This window comes from Triplophysa rosa, linkage group LG9 (assembly GCF_024868665.1).
Source record: "Triplophysa rosa linkage group LG9, Trosa_1v2, whole genome shotgun sequence".
NCBI classification, from domain to species: domain Eukaryota; kingdom Metazoa; phylum Chordata; class Actinopteri; order Cypriniformes; family Nemacheilidae; genus Triplophysa; species Triplophysa rosa.
In genome coordinates this window covers 2,272,313-2,288,306 of record NC_079898.1, presented here as the reverse complement: position 1 = coordinate 2,288,306, position 15,994 = coordinate 2,272,313, and the positions used below count along the sequence as shown (strand labels likewise).

Sequence of the window (15,994 nt, the reverse complement as noted above, 5' to 3'; positions counted from 1 at the left end):
CTGTCACGGTCCCACCGTCTTGTTTATGAAATTCTAGTCGTGTGGTGGGATCGGGGCAGAGTCCTTAGGTTATGTGTGGAGAGAAACATATTGTTGTCCGTTTGACAATAATATACGTTCTCTCCAGTGTCTTGTCATTGGCCCCATTCCTCTCGTTTCCTTGTCATCTTCCCCTGAGTGTTTAATTACCCACACCTGCCCCGTGTCATTATCCCTTGTTTGTCTTACCTATATATACCCTCTTGTTTCTTTGTCCTGTGTTCGGTCATTGTATGTATATGGTTCTTGTCTGTGTACTACCACCGTGCCTAGTGCTGTATGTTCCTGGTTGTTGTGTGAGTTTAGTTATTGTCAGTTCTTTGTAGTTTTGTTCAGTGTGGTGTTTAGTCCTTGTATTTTAGTTTAGTCAGTTTATGTGCCTGTTCTGTTCTTCCATTCATTATCGTGTTTTGTTCCCCACTGTGGGTTTTTGTTTTGCGTGTTTTTTTGTAATATTAAAGTCTTGTTAACCCCTTCACTGCCTGCCTGCAATTGGGTTCTTCTGCCATCCGTGACAGGTTACAGTGCATTTTATAACAGCTAAGGGCGTTGTGGCACGACGAGAAGTGGAGTGCCTAAAACCCCGTAGCTGTTATAAAATGCACTGTAACCCACTGCTTCGCGGAGCTTATTGCTTTTATAAAACGGTTATTCCATATGCTTAGCAAGGTTTCATAAAATAAAGTAAATAAAATGATATTTAGGCTATGTGGTGCGGTCAGCCTAGAACTCGGCTCAGCCAATCAGAATCAAGGACCAGAACTGACCGTTTTATAAGCAAACTTGAGCACTCAGAATCCAAAACAATTATACCGACACTTCATATGAAGTTATATTTTTTTATGTTCGGACAAGTAATTTTTGTACCCGGACAAGTGAATGACAAATGTACTTGTCCGAAGGACAACCACATGAAAACGCTTAATGTCAAGCCCCGAAAAACATGCACTGAAGTTATGTAGATGGTTGATTATTTGTCAAGGTAAGTATAATGTTTTCATAGATTAAAAATAGCTTTTAAAATACGTGAACTGGCAATATGAAAGCGAATTAAAACATCTCCCCTTAAAACACTATTGGTCTTGACTATTTAAATAAAGTGTCGGTTAAAGGAATATGACTTGGCCTTATAAGAAATTCAGTCAGAAGACATTTTATCACTTTAATCCATGGTTTACGCTCCAGAAAGAATGCTTTGATGGATGAAGTGAAAGTGACCTATTAGTCAGGTTACCCGAAATGTGACCTCTGCATTTAACCCATCCAGAGAGTAGTGAACACACATACACCCGGAGCAGTGGGCAGCTATCGCTGCAGCGCCCGGGGAGCAAGTAGGGATAAGATGCCTTGCTCAAGCTTGCACCTCAGTCGTTACCCGCCGGCCCTGGGAATCGAACCGGCAACCTTCTGGTCACGAGTCCGACTCTCTAACCATTGGATGGTTAGATGGGGATGGGGGACCAAACGATTTTGGTTTCTTGAAGTGCCCTTTTGCATTATCATCCCATGCCCGTAAGGAGGAACCAACATTAGGCAAAATTGGGGAACAAAGTGTCCAGCAGCTTACCCTCAGAAAGCCTATGGCAACCATGACCCTTTTCACTCTGAACTGCCCTTACGATATATTCTGTTTGGAACGCACCACCTAACTCAGTTCCTAGAGGGGCAATGTCCTGCGGAGTATAGCTCCAAACGTAGTTAAGCACACCTGATCCAGCTCAAAAAAAGACAGATGTGAAATACGTGAAATACTCACTGGTGGCAGTGAGAGCTTCAGAAAATTATGACCACACATGAAATCTTCACATGAAGTTAAACAGAGTTATTTTCTTGACACCGTGTCTACACCGGACGCGACTGGCGTGACGCGACATGTCACATGGCTTGTTCTAAAGGGATTGTGATGCCGTGCCGCATCCAGTATGGACAAAATAAATAAAAAATATAAAGGGTTCTAATGCGTTCTGTTGTCTTATGTGTATCCGGTGAAAGATAACAAGTGTGAGAGAATATGAGAGAGGGAGATGTTCCAAATGAAATATGTTTATGTTGGATTTGCAGAATTGGTATCAGACTCATTTCAATGCAGTACAAAACTCATACAAGTTCAATACTTATGAGCATGTAGTTCAATACAAGTTGTACGGGGGATGGGGGGTTAGGAGGGGTTTGAACAGGGGTTTTTGCAAGGTAAAGCAGCCACCAGCTATCATGTCTTTCAGGTGTTTGAAGTGAAGATTAACTGACCCATGTTTGATTTCATGAGCTGCACTGTTGCCAAATGATTTAGATCAAATGCCAAATGTGTCATTTTTATTGATAATCCCATGAGTAAGGAGGTGTACATGCAGTTTAGAATAGGTTTTATAATCAGTTTTCACAGCCCTTTAGTTTTATTTAATGGCAAATATGCCATGAATGTTTTATACTTAGCTGGACAGAGACAAGGCGATACATTTACATTACTCATAATTTGATTTTTTTTTCCAGGGAACTGAATGGAAACAACCTCACACGCATCAACAGAAATGACTTTTCTGGACTCAAGTACCTCCGGGTTCTGTAAGTTTCATCTTTTAATAGTGGTATTTTAATAAACTAAGGATGGTTTTAGGCCTTTCCCAAAATGTTAATCCTTATTAGTTACTCTTTCATTTAGAGATGGATGTTTCATATAAAAAACATAAAAAATCTCAGATATTTCTCTTTAAATTGCTTGGAGAACTTTAATTGGACATATTGTTGGCTGCGCCCGGAACGATAAAATGCCTTTGCATTCCAAGGCAGGAAGGCTTCAATGCACGTCCGAATCCAATGTTTGTTTTACTTCCGGTCTCCTGAGATACCATCATCTGATCGATGTTTGAAGACAACACAGATGTATCCTTCTTTGCCCCACAATGCGTGTTTGTGCGTGAGGAAGGTGATTGGTCAGACTAGAAAAAATGAAATGGTTGGGGCACAGCGAGAAATTTGTATTATATTTTTTCAATATGTGATTAGTTATTGTAAACACGCCCTCTGTTTATAAATCAAATAGAATTCCAATACACTGCCTATGAAGCCTATCCGAATCCGTTTTTAGGAGATGCCTTCGTGCACCAATACTGTCTCTAAAGGCATTGCTTGATTGGGCAGTGAGCCTGACAAAAAGCCAAGCTTACGGATGCAGTTAGTGAGAGTATCCGCTTGTCCAGTCGTGACGTGGCGTAATGATTCTTATGCATTTCTTTGCAAATATTTAGGGTAACGGATCCAACTGGATTCTTGGTAAAAATGCATCATCAGTATCCATACATTGCAGTATCCACACAATACAAGTTATATAGTTAAACATCAGTTTCTCATGGCTTCTTTTCATTCTTGAACAGGCAGCTGATGGAAAACCAGATCGTAATTGTAGAGCGTGGCGCATTCGATGACATGAGAGAGCTGGAGAGGCTGTAAGTGCTGTGGGCAAGAGCCGCAAGTTTTTCTGAAACATTTTTTTGCAATATAAAAGTTGATCCAGTTTACCCAAAGCTTTTTTTGACAGAGAAAAGCTAACAGTACCTTATTCTACATTTTTTGTGTGTTTTGCTCAAGACGCCTTTGACAACCCCTAGTTTATTAAAAAGAGCTGCCACTGCCAGTTTATTCTTCAAATATGAATCATTTGTGTTTTTCAAAAGAAAGCCATTTGGATCAACATGAAAGTGAAATGAACTATTCCTCCATCTGATTATTTCCATTAGCTCTATGTTGTTTCACGAATTTGCTGATAAAAATGCTTTTTAGGTATACAGTAAATGTCGAAAATAATAGTTTTTACAGGTTCAGTCCTCCTGGAGTAAAGATCTATGCTGCCTGTCCCATACTCTGCAATTATTTCAAAATAATCCACTCATTATAAACAAGAATGTCCTAACACAGTTCATTGGCTTCAGAACACAATGTGTTTGTGTTTTTTCTTGTTTTCTCAAAGACGTCTGAACAGGAACCAGCTTCAACAGTTTCCCGAACTTCTGTTTCAGAAGAATGCGGCTCTGTCGAGACTGTAAGTCCCCGTTTTCTGTCCTCTCCTGCTTGATGTTCACATCATTACTATGAGCGGATGCAGTCATGGGAAATGTACCTAGTGTAATAGAGTCTGTTGACATTCACATGGCTAAACTGCTGGAAAACCCAGCTTGAGCTGGTAGCTGATTTTTGGAACATGCTAGCTGGTTTGGAACATGCTAAATGGTTCATGCTGGTAGACCGTCTTAAACCAGCAGCAAAGCAGCTAACACACTTTTATAACATGACCAGCCAATGAATATCTAATGGCCTTTTGAGTCTGTGACAATGCTAATTATTTTGGAAAATGTTGATGTTTTGTTACTGTATGCACACAAATTTACCCTTAAAGGTTCACCCTTGAATGACATGTTTGCCATAATTTACTCACCCTCATGCCGTCCTAGGTGTACATGTCTTCCTGTCTTCTGGCAAACACATTTTGAGTAATAATAGTCCAAATCCTGGCTGTTCCTTGCTTTGTAATGCAAGTGAATAGAGACCTAGTTGACCCACTCCAAAAATAACAAATATCCATCATAAAAGTTCAATTCACGTGTATTTGTATAGCGCTTTTCACAGTTCACACCATTGCAAAGCAGCTTTACACAAGGACACAATACTACAAAACACACATAAAACACAGAACAAATTCAAAAAAATGTTTTATTAAAAAATAGGAATCATTTCATAGTCCGGAGCTGGCAACATCTGAAGTTCTTGCAAGGGCAGGTGTCATCTTTCCGCATGTGTTGGGTCATCTGACATCGTGGTGGGAGGCAGGATCCGGACTGGAGCTGGCATATCACTAGTTACCTCGGGATGAGCATTTTCGGATGTAACGGCATTTAACCGTAATTCATTGAGGAAACTGAGCAGAAGAATTGCATGATATATCGCCCCAGCCCTAATTTAAATTAGGAGAGAGTGTCTGAGCTCCGAACTGTGTCAGGAAGGCTGTTCTACAGTTTAGGTGCTAGGTTGGAAAAAGCTCTACCTCCTTTGGTGGATTTTGCTATCCTAGGAACTACTAAAAGTGTAGATACACTTGTTTCCGCTCAGTATAGTTATATGAATTAAAGAAAAAATCCAGTCCCCCTGATATAGTCTTCTTCATGGATACTTGTCACGGTGTGCGATCGTATGTTGACAGTTTAGGAATATACAGACTGATCATTGTTTGTCCGGCTTTCTGCCTTCTGAAGGTGGCAAAAGAAGGTTTTAAAATTTGTGCTTTACAAAGTGAAACTTTAAACCCATTTTAATGAAGTGGAAGTCAAAGAGAGAAAAAACACATGAAACATGAAATATTCAAAACAAGTGGGACGGCCAGAGAGCGAGAAATATGAAAAGAGACAGGGTTCTGCATGCATGTACAAGAGAATCTAAATTTCGCTTTCTTTCATTATTTATAGACAGGATTTGCTTAGTAAAATATTAACCAGTTGCTGGATTGAGATTTCAATGTTTGAGAGAAGATGAAAAGTCATTATTATGCTGTTCTTTAAAAAATTCAGAAAATGGTGTGTGAGTGGGTAGATGTGTCAGGTTCTTGAAATGAGACACAGAAATCTGGAGAACTTTCACACTAACCCAACATCATCTCTTAACCCTCATCTATTCTTGATGTAGTGAAGCCTTAAAATTGATGATCAGCAAAGCTTCATGGATTATGTTGCTAGCACAACTCGTTCATGTAGATTCGTCCTGTACAACATTTAGAAAATTAGACCTTTCCTGTAAGAGCATGCTACGCAATCCTGGTACAAGCGCTTGTCCTGTCCAGACTGGACTATTGTAATGCTCTCCTGTGTAGAGAATTTAGCATAAGCCAAATGGTCGGAGTCATTGAAAGAAGAGCCATCAACCCCCACTCCCTTTGGTCCTGGTTTCTTTTGCTATCATCATCAAAAGACCATAGCAAAAACCTGGCTCCAGGGGTCTGGTTTTAGAGTTTTGATAACGTTTTGTCTCTCTGTTGGATATTTACGACCCCTATGCTTCAAAGCATTGGTGAGAAGTCTCTGTCTCATCTCTAACTTAACATCTGAGGCTAACCAGAGAAATGTCCCTGACAATAGGAACTTATGTGATTAAACTGTCCTTTTCTATACATATATCTAACTATCTAGGTTGTGTGTTGGCGCTCGTGCCATTTTAAATAGTCTGTCACAGTTAGATATACAAGTTTAATTCAGGCTTTGTTTGTATGCGTTCCATCTGAATGAATCATGACTTGTTGCAATTCAAACCTGTCCATTTTTGATATCTAAATGTTTGTCTTTAGAATAGAATAGAATAGAATAGAATAGAATAGAATGAGCTTTATTGGCCAAGTATGTTTCCACTAGTGCTGTCAATCGATTAAAAAAATTAATCGGATTAATCACACATTTTTTCTGTGATTAATCACGATTAATCGCACACAACAATTATATTTTAAAATATACTTTTACATTTTAATAATTTCACATTTAATCTTCAAATTGATGTAGAAACAACATATTTCTTTAACTGTCAAGGATTGGCAGAAGAGAACCCAAATGCAGGCAGGCGGTGAAGGGGTTAACAAACAAGACTTTATTATAAATACAAAGAAACAAAAACACCCGCGAGGGGGTGAACGAAAAGATAACAAAATAATAAAACGAGCAACAAGACCAAGACTACCTAAACAATAAACTAGACAACACTTTGACAGAAACTAAACTAACACTTACTAAGACAGGACTGGGTTATAGAAACAGGAACAACGACTGGCACGATTCACATACACGACGTAGTACATACACACGCAATGACCGACACAGGACAATGACACATGAGGGTATTATATAGGGAAGACAGACAAAGGATAACGACACGGGGCAGGTGTGGGTAATTAAACACTCAGGGAAAGATAACGAGGAAACGAGAGGAATGGGGCCAATGACAAGACACTGGAGAGAACGTATATTATTGTCAAAAGGACAATAATATGTTTCTCTCCACACATAACCAAAAGCTTTGCCATGGCTCTGCTACAGGACCAAGAAAAACATGACTAAGGAAGCAGAGCCATGACAGAAGCCCCCCCTTTAATGAGCACCTCCAGGTGCTCACCAAGGGGTAGACGGACGAGACAGGGCAGACTGAGACAGTGACATGACAAGACAAAACATGGAAAACAAAATCAGTGGCAGACAAGACAAAACAACAACAGGACTAGGGTGAGCCAACAAAAACAACAAACATGGGAGGGGGGGTGGTGCCAAACAAGGACCCATAGGGGGCAGTCCAAAAGGGAGGTGGGGAGAAGTCCCCGTCCCCGGCTGCGCTCGAGGGCGCGGAGTCCTGGGGGACTTAGGGGGAGTCCTGGGGGAACAGTCTTTGGCCCTGGGAGTCTTCCCAGGGACCGGCTGGACAGGGCTTGACGCCGGCTGGAAGGCCGGCTGGACAGGGCTTGACGCCGGCTGGAAGGCCGGCTGGACAGGGCTTGACGCCGGCTGGAAGGCCGGCTGGACAGGGCTTGACGCCGGCTGGAAGGCCGGCTGGACAGGGCTTGACGCCGGCTGGAAGGCCGGCTGGACAGGGCTTGACGCCGGCTGGAAGGCCGGCTGGACAGGGCTTGACGCCGGCTGGAAGGCCGGCTGGACAGGGCTTGACAGCCGGCTGGAAGGCCGGCTGGATCAGGCACGCCGCTGGACGGCCGGCTGGAAGGCCCGGCTGGAATCACTGGCGCCGGACTGGACGCCGGACTGGAGCGACTGACGCGCTGATCACGGACTGGACGCAGCTGGATCACCGGACTGGACGCATCGCTGGATCACCGGACTGGACGCCGGCTGGACACCGGACTGGACGCCGGCTGGATCACCGGACTGGACGCCGGCTGGATCACCGGACTGGACGCCGGCTGGATCACCGGACTGGACGCCGGCTGGATCACCGGACTGGACGCCGGCTGGACACAAGACTGGACGCAGGGCTGGACACAAGACTGGACGCAGGGCTGGACACAAGACTGGACATCGGCCTGGACACAAGACTAGACAAAAGACTGGACACAAGACTAGACACAGGACTGGACACAGGACTGGACACAAGACTAGACACAGGACTGGACACAGGACTGGACACAAGACTAGACACAGGTCTGGACACAGGACTGGACACAGGACTGGACACAAGACTGGACGCCGGCTGGATCGCCGGCTGCACCGGACTGGACTCGACACTAGACACGACACTGGACACCGGACTGGGCATCGGCTGCACCAGACTGGACACCGGCAGCACCACCGGACTGGACGCCGGCTGCACCGGACTGGACGCCGGCTGCACCGGGCTGGACGCCGGCTGGACCACCGGACTGGATGCCGGCTGGACCACCGGACTGGACGCCGGCTGCACCGGACTGGATGCCGGCTGCACCGGACTGGAAGCCTGCTGCACCGGACTGGATGCCGGCTGCACCGGACTGGATGCCGGCTGCACCGGACTGGATGCCGGCTGCACCGGACGGGTTGGAGACCACGCTGCCCGCCGTTACCTCTTCTTCTTCCGCCTAGCCACCCGGCTGGTGGTCGGGTGATGGAAGGAAGTATACGGAACGGCTGGCTCCGGCTGGGACTCCTCGGAGGTGGATCCCCAGGATGCTCGCCTCCCCTGCTTGCCCACGAGGCTGGTGGACGGTGGAGAGGCTGCCGAGAGTGAGGGGGATGGCGTGGCGATGCCCACAACCCCGATCTGCAGGGAACCACCCTCAGGGATCGTGACCAACGGAGATGGGTAGCGGGCACTTGTTGAGACCGTGGACTCCGACCGCCCTGCGGCGGACAGCCACACGGCGTCAAAGTCCAACGGCCTCAACGCCCTCATCTCCGCCCTTGAGAGTGGATTCCTGAGACCGGAGTTGAACAGCACCGCCAGCTCCTCCTCCCCAAAGACGCCATTCTCGGCGACATCAAAGAACCTCTCCATATAATCGTCCACACTCTCGCTTCCCTGGCGAAGTCCACAGAGGCGGCGAGCTAGGTGGGACCGTCCAGTGTTCATACCGCTGCCTGCTGGGTTCTGGAGAGGTTCGGTCGATTCTGTCAGTGGTGTGGCATGAAAGAACCCAATGCAGGCAGGCGAGTGAAGGGGTTAACAAACAAGACTTTATTATAAATACAAAGAAACAAAAACACCCGCGAGGGGGTGAACGAAAAGATAACAAAATAATAAAACGAGCAACAAGACCAAGACTACCTAAACAATAAACTAGACAACACTTTGACAGAAACTAAACTAACACTTACTAAGACAGGACTGGGTTATACAGAAACAGGAACAACGACTGGCACGATTCACATACACGACGTAGTACATACACACGCAATGACCGACACAGGACAATGACACATGAGGGTATTATATAGGGAAGACAGACAAAGGATAACGACACGGGGCAGGTGTGGGTAATTAAACACTCAGGGAAAGATAACGAGGAAACGAGAGGAATGGGGCCAATGACAAGACACTGGAGAGAACGTATATTATTGTCAAAAGGACAATAATATGTTTCTCTCCACACATAACCAAAAGCTTTGCCATGGCTCTGCTACAGGACCAAGAAAAACATGACTAAGGAAGCAGAGCCATGACATTAAAGACATCAATTTTATGAAAGCCCTAACGATTTTGATATTAGTATTGTAACTGACTCTTATTAAATTGGATTGATCTTTAACATCTAATATATAGCCATGCAACAGTATAATTGAGAGCTCATGATAGGAAATTGAGGCTTTCAGTACTTAACTAATCAATATGCAATCAGCATACATTTCTTAGTCTACCTAATACGCGCTACAAGTATTATACACAATCTCATTGCATAGGGTAGTGCTGAACAGGCAACGCATCCGTCCACACCAAGTCGTCTCATTAAAGCTACTAAAATCACATTGATTTCTTCTTTTATTTGTTCTTTGATTAACATTAGTGACAGGAGTCACAGCAGCACGTTTAAGAGCGCGGCCCCTTTAAGAGCCTGTCAGTACGCAGATCTGACCGTCACCGCACTCCCATTTTCACAACTCTTTGCATTCATTTAAGATTTTATTTTACACTTTGAAGTCTGTGCTTAAGAAAATGCTAGACAAAACGGGCTTTCTGACATAATCTTGTGTGGTTTTATCCATTCAAGCACGAAAGAGAACTGTAACACGGATGCGCTGTCTGACAGAGATTCACCGACGCAGCCGTTACTGTACACACCAGACTGGACATCCGTTGCGTTTTGCCGCGTCCCACAGTTTAGAAGCTGTCTATCTTCATTGAACGCCTCAAAGACAACTGTTCCTGTGTCTGGTCGTTCTGGTGCTCAGTGCTCTGTAGCGTCGACCAGACGGTAACAGTTCAAAAAGGGAGTGTGCTGGGTGTGAGGGGTCCAGAGTGATTTTACCAGCCCTTTTGCTCATTCTGGATGAGTACAGTTCTTGGAGAGTGGGGATGGTTATACCAATGATATGCTCAGCAGTCCGGATTACCCTCCGTAGTCTTCTGAGATCAGATTTGGTAGCTGAGCTGAACCAGACAGTTATAGAAGTGCAGAGGATGGATTCGATGATGGCAGAGTAGAACTGTTTCAGCAACTCCTGTGGCAGGTTGAACTTCCTCAGCTGGCGAAGGAAGTACAGCCTCTGCTTGGCCTTTTTAACAATAGAGTCAATGTGAGTGTCCCACTTCAGATCCTGAGAAATTGTGGTGCCCAGGAATCTGAATGACTCCACTGCAGTCACAGTGCTGTTCATGATGGTGAGTTTGGGGAGAACAGGGGGCTTTCTCCTGAAGTCCACGATCATCTCCACAGTTTTAAGCGTGTTAAGCTCCAGGTTGTTAAGACTCGCACCAGACAGCCAGCTCCTTGACCACCTGTCTGTAAGCAGACTCGTCACCGTCCTGAATGAGGCCGATCAGTGTGGTGTCGTCTGCAAACTTCAGGAGCTTGACAGAGGGGTCTTTAGATGTGCAATCATTCGTGTAAAGGGAGAAGAGCAGTGGAGAGAGAACACAGCCCTGAGGAGCTCCAGTGCTGATGGTGCAGGTGTTGGCATTTGAATTACCAAGCTTTACTAACTGCTGCCTGTCTGTCAAGAAGCTGTTGATCCACTGACAGACAGGGTGGGGACGGAGAGCTGTGCCAGTTTATTCTGAAGGGTGTCCGTGATGATGGTGTTAAAAGCGGAGCTGAAGTCCACAAACAGGATCCTCGCATAGGTCCCTGGTCTGTCCAGATGCTGAAGGATGAAGTGCAGTCCCATGTTGACAGCATCATCCACAGACCAGTTTGCTCTGTAGGCAAACTGCAGGGGGTCCAGTAAGGGACCAGTGATGTCCTTCAGATAGGCCAAAGCCAGTCTTTCAAATGATTTCATGGCCACAGACGTTAGAGCCACAGGTCTGTAGTCATTAAGTCCAGTAATTTTGGGTTTCTTTGGGACTGGGATGATGGTGGAGCGTTTGAAGCATGAGGGGACTTCGCACAGCTCCGGTGATCTGTTGAAGATCTGTGTGAAGATGGGGGCCAGCTGGTCAGCACATATTTTTAGGCAGGCTGGTGACACGCCGTCTGGGCCTGGTGCTTTCCTTCTTTTGTTCTTTCTGAAGACCTGGCTCACATCTTCTTCAGTAATCTGAATTGTAGGTGTGGGAGAGAGGAAGGTTGCTGAAGGTGTAAATGGTTGTGTGGAGAGCAGGGGGTTGGGTTTCTTGTCAAACCGCTGACCTGCCCCGGTGAGGATATTAAAACGGAGGTTTCGCTAAATTGGTTCTCAGGACGTGTTTCTCAGACAGGTTGACTAGTAATATGCAGCTGTCCCGCCACTGTGACAACATTTTACAGAATCGTTCAATAAATCATCCATTTAATGCTGTCAGGGTCCTGCTGAGGCGTGACTTAAGCTCTTAAAGCTGACACAAAATTTTTTCCTCGCCTCTATCTGAGGGGTCTCCAGCCTACCCAAGGGCCACGTTGAAATTATGCAATGGTGCTAAAGCTCTTGTCAGGTTAAGTGACGGATAAATGGGAAACTCAAGTGGTGCTCTACTACTGTTTCAGCATCTTCAAATGGGGCATCCTCAGAGACACGGCAGGGGCTTTTGGGTTCCCAGAGGAGAACGCTATAACTCAGATGTTACTCTTTTGGGGTTTTGGGGTATTTCGATGTATAGCAGATGCTTTTGTCCAAAAAGTGACTTGAGACAAGGGAACATTTAGCATGTCGCCTAAAGAGGTGACAATAAACATAGCAAACAAACAAAGCTCAGGTATGGATAGTATTAAAGTTAAAGAAAGAAATGAAGAGCATAGAAGAAGAGTTAAACATGTTAAAGTTTGTCAAGAATTTGTCAAGTGTATATGAAAAAGGTATGTATTTTATCGTTTCATTCATGCACCGTTGGTGCTTCGAGGAAATAGAAACACACTTGCTAACAAACAATAAGAGTAAAGAACTATAAATTCACAAACGAGTGGACCCAAGAGCAAACAAACCAACCAAATAAAATGAGGCCATGAATTGAAACAACAAATACATTAAACAGGAGTAGTCTATGGATCTAACCGTTTTATGAAAGCACATAAAATTTGACGCTTTCTATTTTGTTTTGTAAAAAATAAATAAAGCTTTGACATAATTCGCAACAATGAAGTTTTGTGCCTTTACCTTCTCATGGATTGGGATGGAAATATGTTTCTCATGTAGATCAGATTAAACTCCCTCTATCTTCCCCATGAGGAAATGTTCTCTTAAACACAGTATACATCCACACTATTCATCTTAACTGTCTTTCTTGGCTCTGCGAATGATGCATGTTCTGTAGTCCTGGGAATAAAGCAATGTATCTTGCACATGCACATGTCTCCACATACACACGAGTCAGTCCGAGCTTAGCTGCTTGTATAAATCGACGTCATCTCAGTTATAGAGTTCACGATTTGCCAGCGCTGCTAGCGCAACATGGGTGCTCACGTAATCAGCGTTTTCGTATGATAGATATAAGAGAAATCTGATTTGTACTATTCGTTCATTAATTCTATAATCGACCAGGATTCCACAATTCGTGTGTAAGCAGCGCTGGATCACTGGAAGAAGAATGGTTCCTTGAGAAGCAATGTTTGTGCAGTACTCAGGAAACATATTCGCGTTCTGATGAATTTTCCTCTGTCCCTTATTCTCTTCTCCTCTCTCTCTTTCCCAGGTTGGACATTTCGTCTCAGTCTAAATGTACATCGTCTATAATAGTACAACCCAATAGCTCTTAGTCCCTTTTCCCTTAAGGCATAGTGTCAATTTTTTTGTAATTGGCAATGCTATGAAAACATGAACACAATTGTCTGTCAGGATTGCGACTGTCTAGACTAATGTTTGTTTAAGGCCGTGTGTGGTAAAACCAAACATATCAATTCGGTTTAGCCCCTATTGGTATATTCCGACTATATTTGCTTTCAATATGAACATAACGACATAAATCACTGAGGACTATATTTCTCAGAAAGTATAGCCGGTCATTAGGCGGGAGATGCACAGAAGATAGATGGTAGGGATGCCATTCACATCACAGAAAGCGATTGATATATGAAGTTACAGTTTCTGTCAGCTCGTCCAGATCGGTGGCAACAGCTTCAAAAACAGTCCAATCAGTGAAAGAGAAACAGGCTTGTAAATCCTGCTCTGTTTCAGTAGTCCATCTTTTAACAGTTCTTAATACAGGTTTTGCAGATTTAAGTTTCTGCCTGTAGGACGGGATAAGATGAACCAAACAGTGATCAGAGAGTCCTAAAGCTGCTCGTGGAACAGAGTGATATGCATCCTTTATTGCTGTGTAACAGTGATCCAATATATTACTGTCTCTGGTGGGACATGTGATGTGCTGTCTGTATTTTGGCAGTTCGCAGGAGAGATTTGCTTTATTAAAGTCCCCGAGAATAATTAAAACAGAGTCCGGGTGTTGTTGTTCTGTGTCTGTGATCTGATCAGCGAGTTTCTGTAAAGCTGAGCTCACGTGCGCTTGCGGAGGAATGTAAACACTCACGAGAATGAACGAACAGAACTCACGCGGTGAGTAGAACGGCTTGCAGTTAATGAAGAGTGTTTCTAGATCTGAACAGCAAATCTTCTTTAACACGGTTACATCTATACACCACCTCTCAATGATGTAAAAGCACATCCCGCCGTCGCGCGATTTCCCTGTTGATTCCGCGTCGCGATCTGCTCTGATCAGCTGGAAGTTAGGAAGTTGTAACGCGCTGTCTGCAATGGCGCCGTTCAGCCAGGTTTCCGTGAAACACAGAGCAGCAGAGTTAGAAAAGTCCTTGTTAAACCGGGAAAGCAGAAGGAGTTCGTCTGTTTTGTTGGGTAGAGAGCGGAGATTCGCCAGATGGATGCTAGGCAACCTCATTCGAAATCCGCGCTGTCTGAGCTTCACAAGCGCGTGGGCTCGCTTCCCCCGTCTGCGCGTCCTCCTGAAGCATTTGACCAGAGCTACGGCTCCGCCAACAACAATGTCCAGCAAAACGTCAGAAAACTCAAAAACCGGTAAAAGATTTTGTGGTGTGTTCTGCCGAATGTTCATCAGGTCATCCCTGATAAAACTGATCGTATTTGAGAAACAAAAAACAGGAAAAACAAACAAAAACAGTACAAACACTGAAGAGCAAAGCACAGTAGCTGCCATCTGCGGCGCCATCTTGATTTTTAACCCTCAATTTACAATTCCTCCTTGTATATACTGTATACCTTGTGTCACCATAGAACACTTTCTTTTCATTATGTTATAATCGGGGATTATATTTTGTAAAGTTTCCAGGAGGTCAATTAGCTGTTGAGTGGACAAAGAACCTCTTCCCTGATCAACTCTGATTGGTCGATTCAAACTCAGGTGGGCCTGCCCTCTCATGAGGTTAAATATCGAGCCTGCTCTGAAAACCCTTGTCGCTTCTCTTCTCTTCCGGCTTCGTCTCTTCCTCTCGTCTCTTCGGAGACTGCCTTTCCCCCAGGACTTCTACTGCTACGTGGTTAAGATCGGCCCGCAACTTTCTGCAGGAGTGCCTTTCTGAAACCTTTTGTCTCTCTCTCTCTCTCTCTCTTCTCACTCCTTCTCCCTCCGCGCTACCAAGCGTATTTGTGTTTAAATGTTTTGTTTGTTTTATGCGATTGTCATTGTTTTGTTATCATGTAGAGTAGAGTTTAATAAATGACCATACTGTATATATTCATTTGTGATGGGTTTTCTGTATTCACGCTCACAAACTTGGTCCCTTCTACTGTGTTTCGATTCGCTACCTTTGCTCTAAATCCTGTTTGGTAAAGTCACATTACTTATGGCCATGAGATAATGTAAAGTATATAATATCTTTGAGGCATTCGCTGGACGAATGCATACAAGTATTGTTATGCTTTATATTACTAATCAGAGACCATAAAATATTTATATTTGATCACTAAACTAAACTAAACTAATTCCTTGACGGAAATTGATGTTTTAAATAACTCATTTCATGGATATGATCTTGAAAGATCTGGTGGAGAACCATATTTGGTGAGCTTTGCTCATCAATATAATAACGTTAGCTAAAACCGCTACACCTGACCTGTCTTCCAGCTTGTACAACCAAACCTCTGCAAATGATCCAGAATCTAACTGCAAGAGTGGTTTTCAATGAGCCGAAAAGAGCATACGTTACACCGCTCTTCAACAGGTTACATTGGCTCCAACAGTCGTTCACGTTTGGCTTACAAGACTGCCACTGGTTCCACACCCCTATACGTTCAGACGTATGTAGGGATCACGATCCATCTTGAAGGCGTCCTCAATCACGAGAATCATGATCTTGTCTGTCGTCTAAAACAAGAGGTGTGTATGACATCATTCAATGCTGCATAGATCC

General features: G+C 44.3%; 1 protein-coding gene across 2 annotated transcripts in view; it reads left to right on the top strand.

Moving 5' to 3' along the window:
* slit1a (slit homolog 1a (Drosophila)) overlaps nucleotides 1-15,994 on the top strand; it is a 111,977-nt gene that overhangs the window by 26,310 nt on the left and 69,673 nt on the right. The window contains exons 2-4 of one of the 2 annotated variants that reach the window (XM_057342729.1): nucleotides 2,530-2,601; nucleotides 3,411-3,482; nucleotides 4,004-4,075. In XM_057342729.1, coding sequence (XP_057198712.1) covers nucleotides 2,530-2,601; nucleotides 3,411-3,482; nucleotides 4,004-4,075 — 216 coding nt within the window. The remainder of the gene's footprint in view (nucleotides 1-2,529; nucleotides 2,602-3,410; nucleotides 3,483-4,003; nucleotides 4,076-15,994) is intronic. The other variant, XM_057342730.1, reaches the window with a different exon arrangement.